At 42.9% G+C, this 16116-nt stretch overlaps 1 protein-coding gene and 1 long non-coding RNA gene across 8 annotated transcripts in view; both read left to right on the top strand.

The window, feature by feature from the left end:
• Positions 1 to 16116, top strand: part of LOC124258113 (tyrosine-protein kinase SRK2-like) — a 126706-nt gene that overhangs the window by 75821 nt on the left and 34769 nt on the right. Inside the window, exon 1 of one of the 7 annotated variants that reach the window (XM_046692184.1) lies at positions 8597 to 8685. The exons of 5 other annotated variants lie outside the window; for them this stretch is intronic. Coding sequence is in view for 1 of the 2 variants with exons in the window: in XM_046692180.1 (XP_046548136.1) it covers positions 13259 to 13304 (46 nt within the window). In the remaining variant the exon portion in view is untranslated. Of the gene's footprint in view, positions 1 to 8596; positions 8686 to 12756; positions 13305 to 16116 lie in introns of those variants that run through there. One more of the 7 variants, XM_046692180.1, reaches the window with a different exon arrangement.
• Positions 550 to 4878, top strand: LOC124258115. The gene is made up of 2 exons (XR_006893501.1): positions 550 to 626; positions 4830 to 4878. It is a non-coding gene; the product is annotated as an uncharacterized LOC124258115 (long non-coding RNA).

Genomic DNA, 16116 nt, shown 5'->3' with positions numbered 1-16116 from the left:
TGTTTGTGTGTTTATGAAGGGAAGTTTTGTCTTGGCCCTGGGTCTATATGCATCTGTATACATCGTAAGATCTATGTAGATTAAAGGGTATGAATGGACGCGAAAAGGAAATATCACGTGAAGATATATGTTGCTGACGCGGATATGAGCCCTTTGAAAGTTGTGAATAGCTTTTGTACACTTAGTGTACACATGGTCAAAGATGTTTTGATAAATTGCATGTTTCATTTCTGTCAGTTTGATGATACCTTTTTTAAAAATTCAAAGATACAGTTTTCTCATCTTAAGTGGAAATAACTTTGTAGAAAATAGCATAACAGATACAAAAGCATACATTTTATATTGTCAGCCTTAGCTGGGATATGAAGTAATTAAGTATTGAAGAAAGTTTTACGTAATTTTTACAGGAAGTATATATGTTTTCTTTTTCCTTATTTCGACAGAAAATGATCCATTGCATTTTTCAAGCGTGTTCAGGAAAGTGTAACTCTTTTAGAAGCACATTCTGTTGAGTATAAGGAAAATTGGCAAACAAACATGATTTGCAAAGTTGGGTAGCCTAGTGGTTAAAGTGTTCACTTGTCACACCAAAGACCCGGGTTTGATTCCCCACATGGGTACAATGTGTGAAGCTGTTGTCCCCTGATGTGATATTGCTGCAATATTGCTAAAAGCAGCTTAAAGTTATTCTCATTCAATCAGGGGCGGTGGGGTGGCCTAGTGGTTAAAGCGTTCGCAGGTCACGCCGAAGACACGGGTTTGATTCCCCACATGGGTACAATGTGTGAAGCCCATTTCTGTGTCCCCTGCCGTGATATCGCTGGAATATTGCTGAAAGCAGCATAAAACCCAAATCACTCACTCACTCACTCTCGTTCAGTCACCTAATGTTTCTTGGCCTTTATTTGGATACACATTCAAAGCCTTCTATAATGCTCAAAACAAGTTAAGAACGCAGACAAACGGACCACTATCTATTGAAAAATTCATCTCTTTATCTTCAAGGTCTCCGTGGCTGTTAAATATATTAGTGAAAAATCCAACAAAAGTATTTGTCTGTCACTTGATCATAGGGCTGGCTGTTGATATACCTCATGGAAATCGATAATTGTCAGCTTAAATTATCGATCGATTGAGATAAATGTAGAAGTAACTTTGAGCCAAAATGCCACAAAAAGTCCAAAGAAATCACAATATTTCACATCAATGATGACTAGTGATGACGGCTTGGCAACGAAAACAGCATCCCATATTTTAGAAGCAGTCTGTGAGTACAGACATAACTGTAATTTAAAACGCTCAGCAGTAAGTACGTATTATGGATGACACAATGTTCATATCGGTAATCACTGATAATTCTTCGCATCAGCGATATTTCCGCTTATCGATTCTGTTACCCAGCCCTGCTTGATCGACTCTGCTTCCATGCTATAATACACATTGTCTTGGGTGACCTAAATCCGGCACAAGTTCCTGTAATTGACAGGAATTCCAAGACTGCTGCCTTAATGAGCCCTATGCTAATAGGATGGATGGAATGAGGGGGTAATGGGGAAGGGGGTTGTTGAAAATTCTCACTCCAATGACAGAAGGGCATGGAGTATGGAGCAGAGTTGTCGGATAAGGCTGTTCCAGTGGAGCGTACTGTTTTCATGTTAATGCTTGGGGAGGGGGAGTATGGAGCAGAGTTGTCGGATAAGGCTGTTCCAGTGGAGCGAGCTTACAGTTTCCATGTTGATGCTTGGGGCGGTGGGATAGCCTTGTGGTTAAAGACCCAGGTTCGATTCCCCAGATGGGTACAATGTATGAAGCCAATGTCTGGTGTCCCCTGCCATACTATTTCTGGAAATTGCTAAAAGTGGCGTAAAAGTAACCTCACTCACTCACTCATGTTGATACTTGTGTTTTTATTTGTTGTATTTCTGATACAGTTGGTACAATATGTGAAGCCCATTTCTGGTGTCCCGCGCTGTGATATTGCTGGAATATTGCTAAAAGCAGCGTAAAACTAAACTCACTCACTCACTCACTCTGATACAGTTCGTCATCTTTCGGAAGATGGACCATTGATGTGGACAGTTTTAAAAATTAGGATATGCAGTTTTGAAAAGTTAGGATATGCAGTTTTGAAAAGTCACTGTTTAATTATGTTTAATGATATTACTTTCCAGAAAAACCCTTTTTTACCTTCACTGTTTCTTGAAAGCTGTTCAGATGGTAAATATTGAAGCAACATTATGTCCGCAAGCTGTGACACTTGCAACACACGCATCACTTCAAACAGCTTCCAGAAATTGCTGCAAAATTCCTGTATAATTGATATGAAGGTATCTGTCTTTTTCATTAGAGAAGCCTCCGAAATTCTTGTGAAACTACCATGTCCAAATTTTCCAAGTGCTTAATATTTGGATGAGTTTGACTAAATGCAAGTATGTTAACTAACATTCCCAAGATAGTCACTAGTTGTGAGATGGTGGAGCTCGCCAAGGGAACGGGAACATGGTATGGGGTTCATTAGCTATAGGGTCACAGTGTCGTGGGGTTCAGTACACCCCCCCCCTCTATACAGGGAGCACCAGGATTCCCCTCGTTATAAGGTGTTACCTAGACCCAGTAACAATTGTCTCCCTGTGCAGGGAAGGGGATTACCCTTGGGAGACGTGGAAGGTAGAATGCGGGCAGGTAAGGGATGCTTCTGTGTTTTTGTCGATATTGAGTCGACCTTGATGGTTGTAAAGTCCAAGGCTGGTACAAGCTGAGTTCCTGAAGTGCAGTGGACCTGAATTAGATGTCCCTGCAATATAGGCTGTAGTGATTGAGACAGTAAGGTCCTGGATTCTAATGAAGGTGATGGGTCTCAGCCTGTACGTCCCTACAGAGACTGATCTACGTTCTGCATGGGATGAGTCTTTATGGCTTGTACTATTACTATTTCTAAAGAATGTAGAGCTGTGATGATATATCGTAGTATCGATAATCGTGATACTTTTTCTGACAATAAATATATCGATACTTTTTTCGTATCGTGATATGTATCGTTGACCTTAAAATTGTGAATTTTCACTAGAAATTGAAGGTTATGTCAAAATTTACACTGTTACATGTTATCAAAATACACATTTTAAAAGAAAATAACTATAAAGATAGCATATCGTGATATGCATCGGATCGAATCGTATCGTTCCAAGATATCGCGATACGTATTGTATTGTGAAATTTCTGTATCGTCACACCTCTATAGAATGTATGTTAATCTGCTTGTAGGGATGGGATTTAGACAAACATTTGGTCTCTGAAGCTATAGAACTTTGATAGAAACAAATAACTATTTAAATTGAATAAGATCCCCAGTGAGTTGGAGATTTAGACAACCTGAAGAAATGTAGACTTGCTTCATTTAGGGCAGGGGCAGTGGGGTAGCCCAGTGGTTAAAGCGTCGCTCGTCATGTCGAAGACCCGGGTTCGATTCCCTACATGGGTACAATGTGTGAAGCCCATTTCTGTGTCCCACGCAGTGATATTGCTGGAATATTGCTAAAATCGGCGTTAAACCATACTCACTTACTCACTCACTCATTTAGGACTTTGTAGTACAGTAAAGATTAGGTAGAAGGGAGAATAAGTGGCTTGGTGTCTGTGGAACAGCCTAGGTTGTGGTTACCCCCTTGTTAACATGCCTCAAACAGTCTACCCCATGTTGTGTCTCTCAGCCAGGTTGTGGTTACCCCCTTGTTAGCATGTCTCAAACAGTCTATCCCATGTTGTGTCTCTCAGCCAGGTTGTGGTTACCCCCTTGTTAGCATGTCTCAAACAGTCTACCCCATGTTGTGTCTCTCAGCCAGGTTGTGGTTACCCCCCTTGTTAACATGTCTCAAACAGTCTACCCCATGTTGTGTCTCCCAGCCAGGTTGTAGGTTACCTCCCTTGTTAACATGTCTCAAACAGTCTACCCCATGTTGTGTCTCCCAGCCAGGTTGTGGTTACCTCCTTGTTAACATGTCTCAAACAGTCTACTCTCATGTTGTGTCTCCCAGCCAGGTTGTGGTTACCTCCTTGTTAACATGTCTCAAACAGTCTACCCCATGTTGTGTCTCTCTCAGCCAGGTTGTGGTTACCTCCCTTGTTAACATGTCTCAAACAGTCTACCCCATGTTGTGTCTCCCAGCCAGGTTGTGGTTACCCCTTGTTCGTGCATGTCTCAAAACAGTCCTACCCCATGTTGTGTCTCTCAGCCAGGTTGTGGTTACCCCCTTGTTAGCATGTCTCAAACAGTCTACCCCATGTTGTGTCTCTCAGCCAGGTTGTGGTTACCCCCTTGTTAGCATGTCTCAAACAGTCTACCCCATGTTGTGTCTCTCAGCCAGGTTGTGGTTACCCCCTTGTTAACATGCCTCAAACAGTCTATCCCATGTTGTGTCTCTCAGCCAGGTTGTGGTTACCCCCTTGTTAACATGCCTCAAACAGTCTACCCCATGTTGTGTCTCTCAGCCAGGTTGTCTCCAGCTTCTCCTGGTATCTATATACATGTGTAGTGTTGTTACTGTTTTGGTGATAGCTGTAACAACTTTGGTTGTATCAAGCTAAGGGAGGTTTTCTTTGACATGTTTTACAAACATAGCTTTTAGTGTTCCATGGATGATGGGGCTCGGATTTTACCGAAGAAAAATAGTAGTCCGCTGTGTGGAGGTGTATACTACATGAACACCTCTTCTCCTCCTTTCTGAACACCCCCCACACCCCTCCCTCAAGTAAAAGTGGTGGGGTGGGGTTACTTAGCATTCGATCATCATGCCGAAGACTGAGGTTCGATTCCCTGTATGGGTGCAAAGTGTGAAGCCCATTTCTGGTGTACCCTGCCGTGATATAGCTGGAATATTACTCAAAGTGGCGTTAAACCAAACTCACTCACTCAAATAAGAATAAAAAAATGTTATGGGACAGGAAACAAAAGGGGGAATGTGAGTGCATGCATGTGTATGGAAAGTTTTCCCCTTTATTCTGTGATATCTTGGCTTCTGTACACAAAACATCATCTGGTGTGATCTGTTTAAAGAACTGACTGACTGACTGACTGACTGACTGAGTTTGGTTTTACACCGCTTTTAGCAATATTCCAGCAACATCACGGCGGGGGACACCAGAAACTGGCTTCACACATTGTACCAATGTGGGATTCGAACCCAGGTCTTCGGCTAATGAGCTAACGCTTTAACCACTAGGCTACCCCACCGCCCCTGTTTGAAGAAAGAGCTGTTCTGGCTGATGAAGTTTTCTATTGTCTTGTTACATCTCATCATTGTTTGTTTAATGTTCTTTACTCAGCATGCTCGAAATGATTTACTGAACCAAATTAAACTGAGTGAACTCAGAAGATAAGGTTTTATATCCGAGTGTTTTGATATCAGAGTGATTCGGGTTCAACCAAGGAAGGTTGTTGCGGAAGGAGAAAGTTTCCATTGAAAGCTGGCATATGAGCAAGTTGTGCCTAGAGAGTGGAGATCACCCAGGGTTCCTGCAAATATGCCGCTAATGCTAAAGTGGTTGTAGTAATGGGAGTGGACGAGATATGTGGTTAGTGGCGACTTCACATTAGAGAGGTCGAGACTTTAAACATCTGTTGCTATGATACTGATGCGGGTCTGTTGGATATGACACTCCTGTTCCTCTTCCTCCGCTCTCTCCATCCTTCACATTCCTTCTTTCCATTCAGTATTTCCAAAGCTGCCTATCCTTGCTGTCAAGTACCTTCATCACACGTGTACTTTCTTTATGAGTTTGAATGGTAAGAGGTATTCGTCTGTCGACTTATTTATATTCAGTACTTTTCATGAATGTTTCTGTTACAGTCAAACACTGCATGTCAAACTTAGATGTGTCAACTTGTGGTTGTCTTGAGGTGTGAGCTTTGTCTCTGTGTACTTCTGTAACCCGGTTCGTTGATTTGGACCTTCCTTGCCAGTGACGAACGAATAGGAACTAAACTTCTTGATCGTCTAGTTGTATTTTATTTATCAAACGGTTTAAAATGCACAATTTCAAGTACCCAACAAACGTGCTGTCAGTAAGTTGAATGTCTGGGAATACACATGTTATAACAAACCAGGAATGTATTCCTGGTTACACTTCCATTTTTAGTGACCATTTTCCATTTGTCATTTTACCATTTTGTATTTGTGTCTTGGTAACAGCCAGGGGTGTTGGGTAGCCCAGTGGTTAAGGCGTTTGCTCTTCATGCCAAAGACCCGGGTTCGATTCCCCACATGGGTCCAATGTGTGAATCTCGTCTGTAAATAATTGAGTCTGGACCAGACAATCCAGTGATCAACAGCATGAGCATGGATCTGCGCAGTTGGGACCTGATGACATGTCAACCAAGTCAGCGAGCCTGACCACCCGATCCCATTAGTCGCCTCTTACAACAAGCATAGTCGCATTTTGTGGCAAGCATGGGTTGCTGAAGACCTATTCTACCCCGGATCTTCATGGGTCTCATATCTGTGATATTGCTGGAATATTGCTGGAAGCAGCACAAAACTAAATTCACTCACTAATAGCAGGAAGCATCTACTGAAGGTCCCTCCAACTTTGCTACAGCAGTGTTTGATTGTACTTGAATATTTCTGGATGTTCTGCACAAATCCTTGGATGCACTTGTAGCATCAGGTTATGTTCAGGACAATTTGAGAATGGTAAGAAATTTAGTTGTATCTGACGTGGTTGTTCTTCTCTTCCATCCTCTGATGTGGTGGTGCTCAGTGGACAATGTGTTGACTTATCAGTTGGAAGGCTGGTGTTCTAACCCCACAATGTATGAAACCCAGTCTTGTCTACCCTTCTATGAAGTTGCTAGGAAAACATGGAGACAAGTTTACTCTTCGATTTTCTTTTTGGATACAGTCAAAAGCTGGTCAGGTGCTTGAAATGTTCACTTATGCCAAACACCTGTTGATTCACCACGAAGGCACAGTGTGTAAAGTTGAGTTAATTGACAAAATATTCCCTGTTTTCTCTACCAGTGAAGGAGTGAATAATAGAAATCCTACAAAATCCTTGTTGCAGAGAATGAACTTGTGTGAACCCCGTTGACGTGTCTAATTTGTTTACCTTTCTTTTCCCCCATTGTCTCTGTAGCCAAGGTTATTACAAGTCCGGGGGGGACCTATTGAGGTAATGTGTGGTTGTACATCCTTGTCATGGAAGCAGTCCAAGAACTGAAGGCAGAGTAAACCACTCACTGAGTTGTTTAGTATTGATAGGAGCCAGGCAAGTGTGCTTGTTTGTATAAGATCTACCGGAAGTGATCGCAGACGAATGATGCTTCATGTTATGAACTTGGCTGCTTCACTGGGTTGGCCTTGGATGATGAATGTCTGTGTCCTGCTGGAAGAAATTATTTTGCTTCAATTTTCACCTGTGGTTATCAGTCACCTAAGGTTTCAGAAGGGGGAGGATATGTTGATAGGGTATCTTGGAGGGTTTGAAGATGGTCGGAGGTTGGTGAATGGATTGTGTATGACATGTTCACCACTAAAACCACAAGCTGTATAGAACTGAAAATATAACCTGTCAGACAATACAACTGGTCTGGCAGACAATACAACCTGCCTGGCAGACAATACAACCTGCCTGGCAGAAAATACGACCTGACAATACAACCTGTCTGTCAGACAATACAACCAGTCTACTAGACATTACAACCTGTCTACTAGACAATACAACCTGTCTGGTAGACAATACAACCAGTCAAGCAGACAATACAACCTGCCTTGCAGACAATACAACCTGTGTGGCAGACAATACGACCTGACAATACAACCTGTGTGGCAGACAATACAACCTGTGTGGCAGACAATACAACCAGGCTGGCAGACAATACAACCAGGCTGGCAGACAATACAACCAGGCTGGCAGACAATACAACCAGTGCTGGCAGACAATACAACCTGTGTGGCAGACAATACAACCAGTGTGGCAGACAATACAACCAGGCTGGCAGACAATACAACCAGGCTGGCAGACAATACAACCAGGCTGGCAGACAATACAACCTGTGGCAGACAATACAACCTGTGTGGCAGACAATACAACCAGGCTGGCAGACAATACAACCAGGCTGGCAGACAATACAACCTATCTGGCAGACAATACAACCTGTGTGGCAGACAATACAACCTATCTGGCAGACAATACAACCTGCTGGCAGACAATACAACCAGGCTGGCAGACAATACAACCAGGCTGGCAGACAATACAACCTGTCTGGCAGACAATACAACCTATCTGGCAGACAATACAACCAATCTGTGTGGCAGGCAATACCTGTGTTGCCCAGACAGTACACTGATATATTGATAGACAATAAAAACTTGTGTCATGCTCATCACGGATCCCAATCTGCCTCTTAAAACAGAGCGTAACAAGCGTATCTATTCATAATTGGATATCAGAAAAGAATAATTGTTGCGAAAGTATGGATCTGGAGTCTGTAATGAAGCAACACAAACCCATTCAGCAGAAGCTGGCGACAGCTTTATGGCCACCCACACAACAGTGCCGACCACGGCTACCTGGCAGCGGTGGGGAATAGCTGGCAGAGATTCTGGCTAGAAGCTGTGTGATGGAGGATACCAGCATGGTGTTCCACTTGGCACAGGGTCGGAATTGGAGAGCAAGAATGAACACTTGGTGAGATTGCGTTCCTCATCTCCAGGGCAATGTGTCCTGCACCTCTGAAGCAGTGTGTCCCTCACTCACCCTTGGGATAATATGTCTCGCATCCCTGGGTCAATGTGTCTCTCACCCCTGGGTCAGTGTGTCTCTCATCCCAGGGGCAGTGTGTCTCTCATCCCTGGGGTAGTACATCTCTCACCCCTGGGGCAGAGTGTCTCACCCCTGGGTAGTATGTCCCTCATCCCTGGGGCAGTGTGTCTCTCACCCCTGGGGCAGTTTGTCTCTCACCCCTGGGGCAGTGTGTCTCTCACCCCTGGGGCAGTGTGTCTCTCACCCCTGGGGCAGTGTGTCCCTCACTCCTTACCCCTGGGGATCAGTCAGGGACTGCTTGTTATGACAGAGGCATCTGACATATGTTATCTTTCAGCTAAATATTCAAGAATTGAAAATTTGAAAAGGTTTATATTACATTTATGTGGATTATATTCACTACAGGTTTGTTTCTAATAGTATTATGTACATGTATTCCTGTTTGTAAAATGATTGAATTGGTTTAAAGAGCTGCTGTCAACATATTAGGGACAAAGTAATTTTGTTTATTGAGCAAGGCCATTTTGTCATAAAGTTTTTTCATCTTGGGTCTCCAATGTTCCGTATGTTACTAAATGATTTTTTTTAAGTGGGTTAGAGGAGGAAGTGAGATAGTGCTAGAGCTAGTGCTCCTGGTGGGATAGTGCTAGGAGAATAGTGCTAGAGCTAGTGCTCCTGGTGGGATAGTGCTAGGAGGATAGTGCTAGAGATAGTGCTACTGCTGGGATAGTGCTAGGAGAATAGTGCTAGAGCTCGTGCTACTGGTGGGATAGTGCTAGATGGATAGTGCAGATGCTGGAAGTGGGATAGTGCGGATGCTGGAAGGGGGATAGTGCTGATGTTGGAAGGAGGATAGCGCTGATGCTGGAAGGGGGATAGTGCTGATGCTGGAAGGGGGATAGTGCTGATGCTGGAAGGGGGATAGCGCTGATGCTGGAAGTGGGATAGCACTGATGCTGGAAGGGGGATAGTGCTGATGCTGGAAGGGGGATAGTGCTGATGCTGGAAGGGGATAGCGCTGATGCTGGAAGGGGGATAGCTGATGCTGGAAGGGGATAGCTGATGCTGGAAGGGGATAGCCTGATGCTGGAAGGGGATAGTGCTGATGCTGGAAGGGGATAGCTGATGCTGGAAGTGGGATAGCGCTGATGCTGGAAGGGGGATAGTGCTGATGCTGGATGGGGATAGCGCTGATGCTGGAAGGGGGATAGTGCTGATGCTGGATGGGGGATAGTGCTGATGCTGGAAGGGGGATAGCGCTGATGCTGGAAGGGTGATAGCGCTGATGCTGGAAGGGGGATAGCGCTGATGCTGGAAGGGGGATAGCGCTGATGCTGGAAGGGGGATAGTGCGGATGCTGGAAGTGGGAGAGTGCTGGAATGGGGGATAGCGCTAATACTAGAAGTGAGATAGTGTTTGAAGAGTAACACAGGAATGCTAAGCTCATTCACAATATTGAGGTTGAGTTTGAATCATGGTGGTTTTACAATAAGTCATTCTCCTGCAACAGTTTTTGCACTTAGCTAAACAACTGAGTTAGGGGTTGTCATTTCCTAAAGCTTTACTTAAGATTACAGCTGTGAAATACAGATTAACAAAAATAATGTTCACATTCTAAAATACGGAAGAAGTGCACTAAAAGTGTCATGCCAAATATTAATCTGTACTTGTACATTTACTGGAGCAACATTTCAGCTATTTAGGCACCCAGTTGGATCCTTCAGGGAATTTCCTTAACCGAAATTCTCATCATGATATGAAACCCGGTTGAAAATTTCCCAAATTTCCCAAATTTCCCAGTCCTTGGGGAGATGTAAAATGTATAATTTCTCTTGCTGTATACATGATTGACTTATCATGTGTCTGTGTCTGTGAAACAGTATACAGAATGTGTACATCAACTGGCAGCTGTTAGGGGGGGTATTTTGGGGGGAATTTAGAAATGAAAAAAATTGATGTGAAAACTGTAAGATTGAATTCATCAGTTAGATGTGGTAATGTGCAAGAATAACATTGTTAAACTGATAAACAGGGAGTTGGTGAAGCTGGATGGTTAAAGCGTTTGCTCATCACGCCAAACACCTGGGTTTGATTCCCGACATCAGTACAATGTGTGAAGCCAATTTCTGGTGTCTCCTGCCATGATACTCCTGGAATATGCTAAGGGTGGTGCCAAACCTTACGTACTAGCATGTTTTGCTGATAGTGAGTTGGGTTGTATGCTGCTTTAAGCAATATTCCGGCAATATCACAGCAAAGGGACACCAGAAATGGACTTTACACATTGTGCCCATGTGGGGAATTGAACTCGGGTCTGCAGTGTGATGACTGGACACTTTAACCACTAGGCTACCCCACCACCCCTTTGGCTACTGACCTTTTTTCATAAAGATTAAATAACTTTCTCCAGTTTCTACAGGTCTACAACTATGAAACATACAAACTCAAATTGATAAGTGAACCAAGGTTGCAATGTTATGTGATTAAATCTACCTCGCCATAATATTTGACTCATGATTTGCAATTTGGATTTAATATATTGACAACCTATAATATACATTCTGGAATATTCTGCCAATTTTAAGCTCTTAAAATATGAAACTGGTCTGAACATTTAAAGCCCTTCTGACCAGCAATATTTTGTTGTAGCTTCCAACACTTGTTCCTGTTGAGAACTAGTGGTTTTCATCTTGAAGGTTACATTCATACCTGTCAAAGGCCACAAGAAGATAGCTATCAAAGATTGTTTGGAAAACTGAAACTTGTAACAGTTGGGAGTTTTGTGGCTGTATATTTTGGTTCAAGTCTCCTACACTTAGAACACACACATGGCATAGCTTGAGACAAAAAACTGTTGAAAAAGTTTGGAAAAATGTTGCCTGCATCTGTTCCCAGCCATACACAAGTAATGAATGCAGCATTTCAGAGAGGTTTTTATGGGTTTAGATCTGGTGCGCTTCAGATTTCTCTTCTGAGGTTGTTCCTCATGGATAATCTGGGCCTGAATTTGTATGCAAAAAATTTCGGTGAGAATAGCCAATGTTGATAATGTTATCTTTTTGACAGGATGTAATTCAAGGAATGATGGGTAATTAAGGCCGCTTGGTCCTTGGCGGGTGTTAGAGCACAACATTATGTGGGAGAGCTCCTGAGACTGTTCGGCTGTCATCATGGTGATAATGAGTATCTGAGCAAGATTTAAGAAGGTAGTAGTGATGAAAGTCTGGATCATATCTAGAACAAGATTGGGCAAGTGCAGACCTTGAATCCCCGGTGTATATTTTGGGCAGGTTATGAGGGAAGCAGATTTGACATGCACTACTGCAGGGCCTGAAACCTGCAGAAGATATGGTGGACCAGAAAATGAGCTGGAAGCAAGTTTGTGTTTGGAAGCTGTGGCAGACGGTCATTTTAGTATGATTCATACATCTCATGTAGATTCTGGAATCGAGGTGTTATCATTTGCGGAGTGTTTTCATGATGGAGTAATGCAAATAAGTGGGCAGAACTACAGAAGTCATGTTTGACCATCTTTACCTAATGGAGTTTATCTTTTCAAGATGAATGATTGAGGATTTTGATGATGATTTCTGTTCATGATTTTCTTTAAATGTTGTGATGTGTTCATCAGAATATGGAAAGAAATGGATAACGTCTGACCTGATAGTGTTTCACTGTCCATGTTGCACAGATGGTGGGATTACAGATGTCCTTGACCGTCTGCTTTTGCAGAAACTTTGTGTGATGATTTTTTAAAATGAAGTCATGTGCTTTGGGTAGTAACATTTGAACATTAGACTTCTTGTTGACTGTTCGGATGCAGGAGTCTTGTCGTGGATCAGATTTCTCCAATTCTTACTATATTAGAAACATTCAGTAGATATATAGAATGCATCAATAACACCTGTTAATTCACATGACATGGACCTACAAATGTACTGATAGTTCAGGATGGAATTTCTTTGAGAAAAGTGTCACTGGAATGATTCTAGCTTTCTTGTTCACGATACTGCCATGGAATACGGAATCTCCTCTGGCTGTTTCCATAATGCTTTTGTTGAGCGTCACCTGATTTATTGCCTGGATTAGATTCATTTACATTGCAGAACACAACTGTTTATTTATAACCCCTACACAGGAATGGTTGACAATGAATATTGATCAACACAGAATCTATCTACGCCTTTGTGCAGGCATTTATATACATGAAGTTGGGTATCAGCTGGGAGACCATGTCCATATTTGATGTGACATTTTACATTTGACATGAGTCGTGTGATGAATGCTTCACTGCCTGGACACTGACAGTGCCGATATGGATTCCAGTCATCCCCAGATACGGAGAACACGATCTGGTTGATTGTGTCGGGATTGTTGTGTTTCATCAAGCTTGTCATGGCGTCCTGTAGTTCTGTTGTTCGATGCTCTGTTTATCAATGTACGTGGGATGTGGTTCTGATTGACGTGAATGTCACCTGATGCATGGTGGTAATTACAAATGGCTGACAGGATGTACAGACACAGCGACCCGGGAATACTTACAGGTAGGAGTTGACAGCCTCCGTGGTGTAGTGGTTAGAGCGTCCGCCTCGGAGAGCGGAAGGTCGCGGGTTCGATCCCCGACCGCGCCATACCAAAAGACGTTAAAATATGGTACTTGTTGGTCCCTGCCTGGCGTTAGGCATTAATGGGTACAACAAGGACTGGTCGGCTCGGAGTCAGTATAATGTGTCTGAGTGGGGTATTCATGCTTCACTGCGGCTTGGTATCTCAGTGGGCTAGCACTATAAAACCAGCTTCAGTCTGGGCTAGTACAAGCAGCCGCACCTACACATACACACGCATGCACGTTGTCATATGAGCGAAATATTCTCAAGCATGACGTTAAACCCAATTTCACCTCACCTCACCTACAGGTAGGAGTTGACTAGAGTCTCTCACTCCAATGACCATCCTGTCGGAACACTTTCTGTTTTAAGCAGATGATCTGTTTCTTGTGGTGCAGTGTATTAGCATAGCATGGCACCAAGGTCTGTGTTGAACAAAATCAGTTATGGGTCTTGCATATTTTTGGGATATATTTATGAAATTCTGTGCTGACCCACTACGATAATATCCCACAAAATCCTTAAGATCCAAGCCCTGCTCCAAGTGTATACTGAAGGCTAGGCCATTGGCGCATAGTAACTGATGCCTTTAAAGAGGCAAGTTTAGATAAGCGGATGCCAGTCTGTTAGGGGGATACATATGTTTTTAGAAATTATCATTTTTACTATTGATTATTACCTTAGAGGCTTGTGCAAGTCTGTTAGGATCCCTAACTCTTTTATTCTAGTATATAAATTTATATATTCCGATTTATGTTCAAAACATATTGTGACCCTCATTAAGGACTTGCTGTCATTATATCAACCACTGGTTTGTCAAGACTGGTTGATTTATTGCAGGGCTTCCAGGAATATCATACTGCTGGTCACCTGTGGAGATACGGGTTAGAATTGATCTTCAACAACCCATGTTTGCTGTTAGAGGCGACTGACGGGATCGGGTGGTCACTCTTGCTGACATGGTTGGAGGGGGCGGTGGGGTAGTCTAGTGGTTAAAGCGTTCGCTCGTCACGCCGAAGACCAGGGTTCGATTCCTCACATGGGTACAATGTGTGAAGCCCATTTGTGGTGTCCCCTGCCGTGATATTGCTGGAATATTGCAAAAAGCGGCGTAAAACCAAACTCACTCACTCACTGACATGGTTGACACATGTCATCGTGTCCCAATTGCATAGATCGATGCTCATGATGTTAATCCCTGGATTGTCTGGTCCAGATTCGATTATTCACAGACCGCCGCCATATAGCTGGAATATTGCTGAGTGTGCATTAAATAATAAACAAACAAAACAAAAGAACACACAAGCCATTCATGCAGGATACAGCTGTCATATTGCTGAGTACAATGATACAACCCATTCATTCAATCACATTTCAAGACCATTCTAAAAAAGAATTCCTATTCTTACACACCAAGAGAACTGCATTTTTTCAAAATAATTTTGTTCCATTTTATCACCATATAATGATAATGTACTCATCTATACCATATAACTAGGACATTTATAAGCAATAAAAATGCACATATTACATTCATGTAATTGAAAACCAGAAGCCGCAACTGTGTAAAAATTTCCAGCACGATGGAGGCAAGCTTTTCTTCCCATTTTCAAGTCAATAAATTTGAAGGATATAATTGGGAAGAGAGGTCAGCCATGTTCAAGGTCATTAAAAGCTAATTGCCCAGTTTCTGATCTGCTTATTAGGGGTCCATTCTGAGTTTTCTCCGACTTGCCACCATGAAGGATAGAGGCCCCTGCTGGCTCTGGAATTCATTGAGAATGGTGCATGTGTTCTGCATTTCCTCGCTGCCCAACATGCTGCCTCGTTCTTCCATGCCAGGGCGATACCGTATTTATACACTTCTTGGCGATGTTCTAGATTTTGATCAAGAATTTGGCAGATATGCTTTATATTCCTGCTGATATTTGTTTGATTTGGGATATATTTGGGAGATATTTGCTCTTTTCATTGTTGGATATTGTATAATTGTTTTAAATGTTTCTGGATGAAGTTCTGGACAAGCATGAAGAGATATTTCAATTGTAACTGTGACGTCACTTCAAGCTCAGACTGTAACTGTGTCGTCACTTCAAGTTCAGACTGTAACTCTGACAGCACTTCAAGCTCAGACTGTAACTCTGACGGCACTTCAAGCTCAGACTAACTGTGATGCCACTTCAAGCTCAGACTGTAACTGTGACGTCACTTCAAGCTCAGACTGTAACTTCGTCACGATATGGCTGAAATATTGCCGATGTGACGTTAAATTTTAACTCACTCGCTCAGACTGTAACTATGATGCCACTTCAAGCTCAGACTGTAACTATGATGCCACTTCAAGCTCAGACTGTAACTCTGACGTCACTTCAAGCTCAGACTGTAACTGTGACGTCACTTCAAGCTCAGACTGTAACTGTGACGTCACTTCAAGCTCAGACTGTAACTGACGTCACTTCAAGCTCAGACTGTAACTGTGACGTCACTTCAAGCTCAGACTGTAACTGTGACGTCACTTCAAGCTCAGACTGTAACTGACGTCACTTCAAGCTCAGACTGTAACTCTGACGTCACTTCAAGCTCAGACTGTAACTCTGACGTCACTTCAAGCTCAGACTGTAACTGTGACGTCACTTCAAGCTCAGACTGTAACTGTGACGTCACTTCAAGCTCAGACTGTAACTCTGACGTCACTTCAAGCTCAGACAGCTTGTCATGTGAACTTACATTTATCAAGTAAGAATACTGT

Source organism: Haliotis rubra, unplaced genomic scaffold (genome assembly GCF_003918875.1).
Source record: "Haliotis rubra isolate DU_JTF1 unplaced genomic scaffold, ASM391887v1 Scf683, whole genome shotgun sequence".
Taxonomy (NCBI): Eukaryota; Metazoa; Mollusca; class Gastropoda; order Lepetellida; family Haliotidae; genus Haliotis; species Haliotis rubra.
Note: the sequence above shows the minus strand (reverse complement) of the source record. Positions and strands in the feature narration are given on the sequence as shown.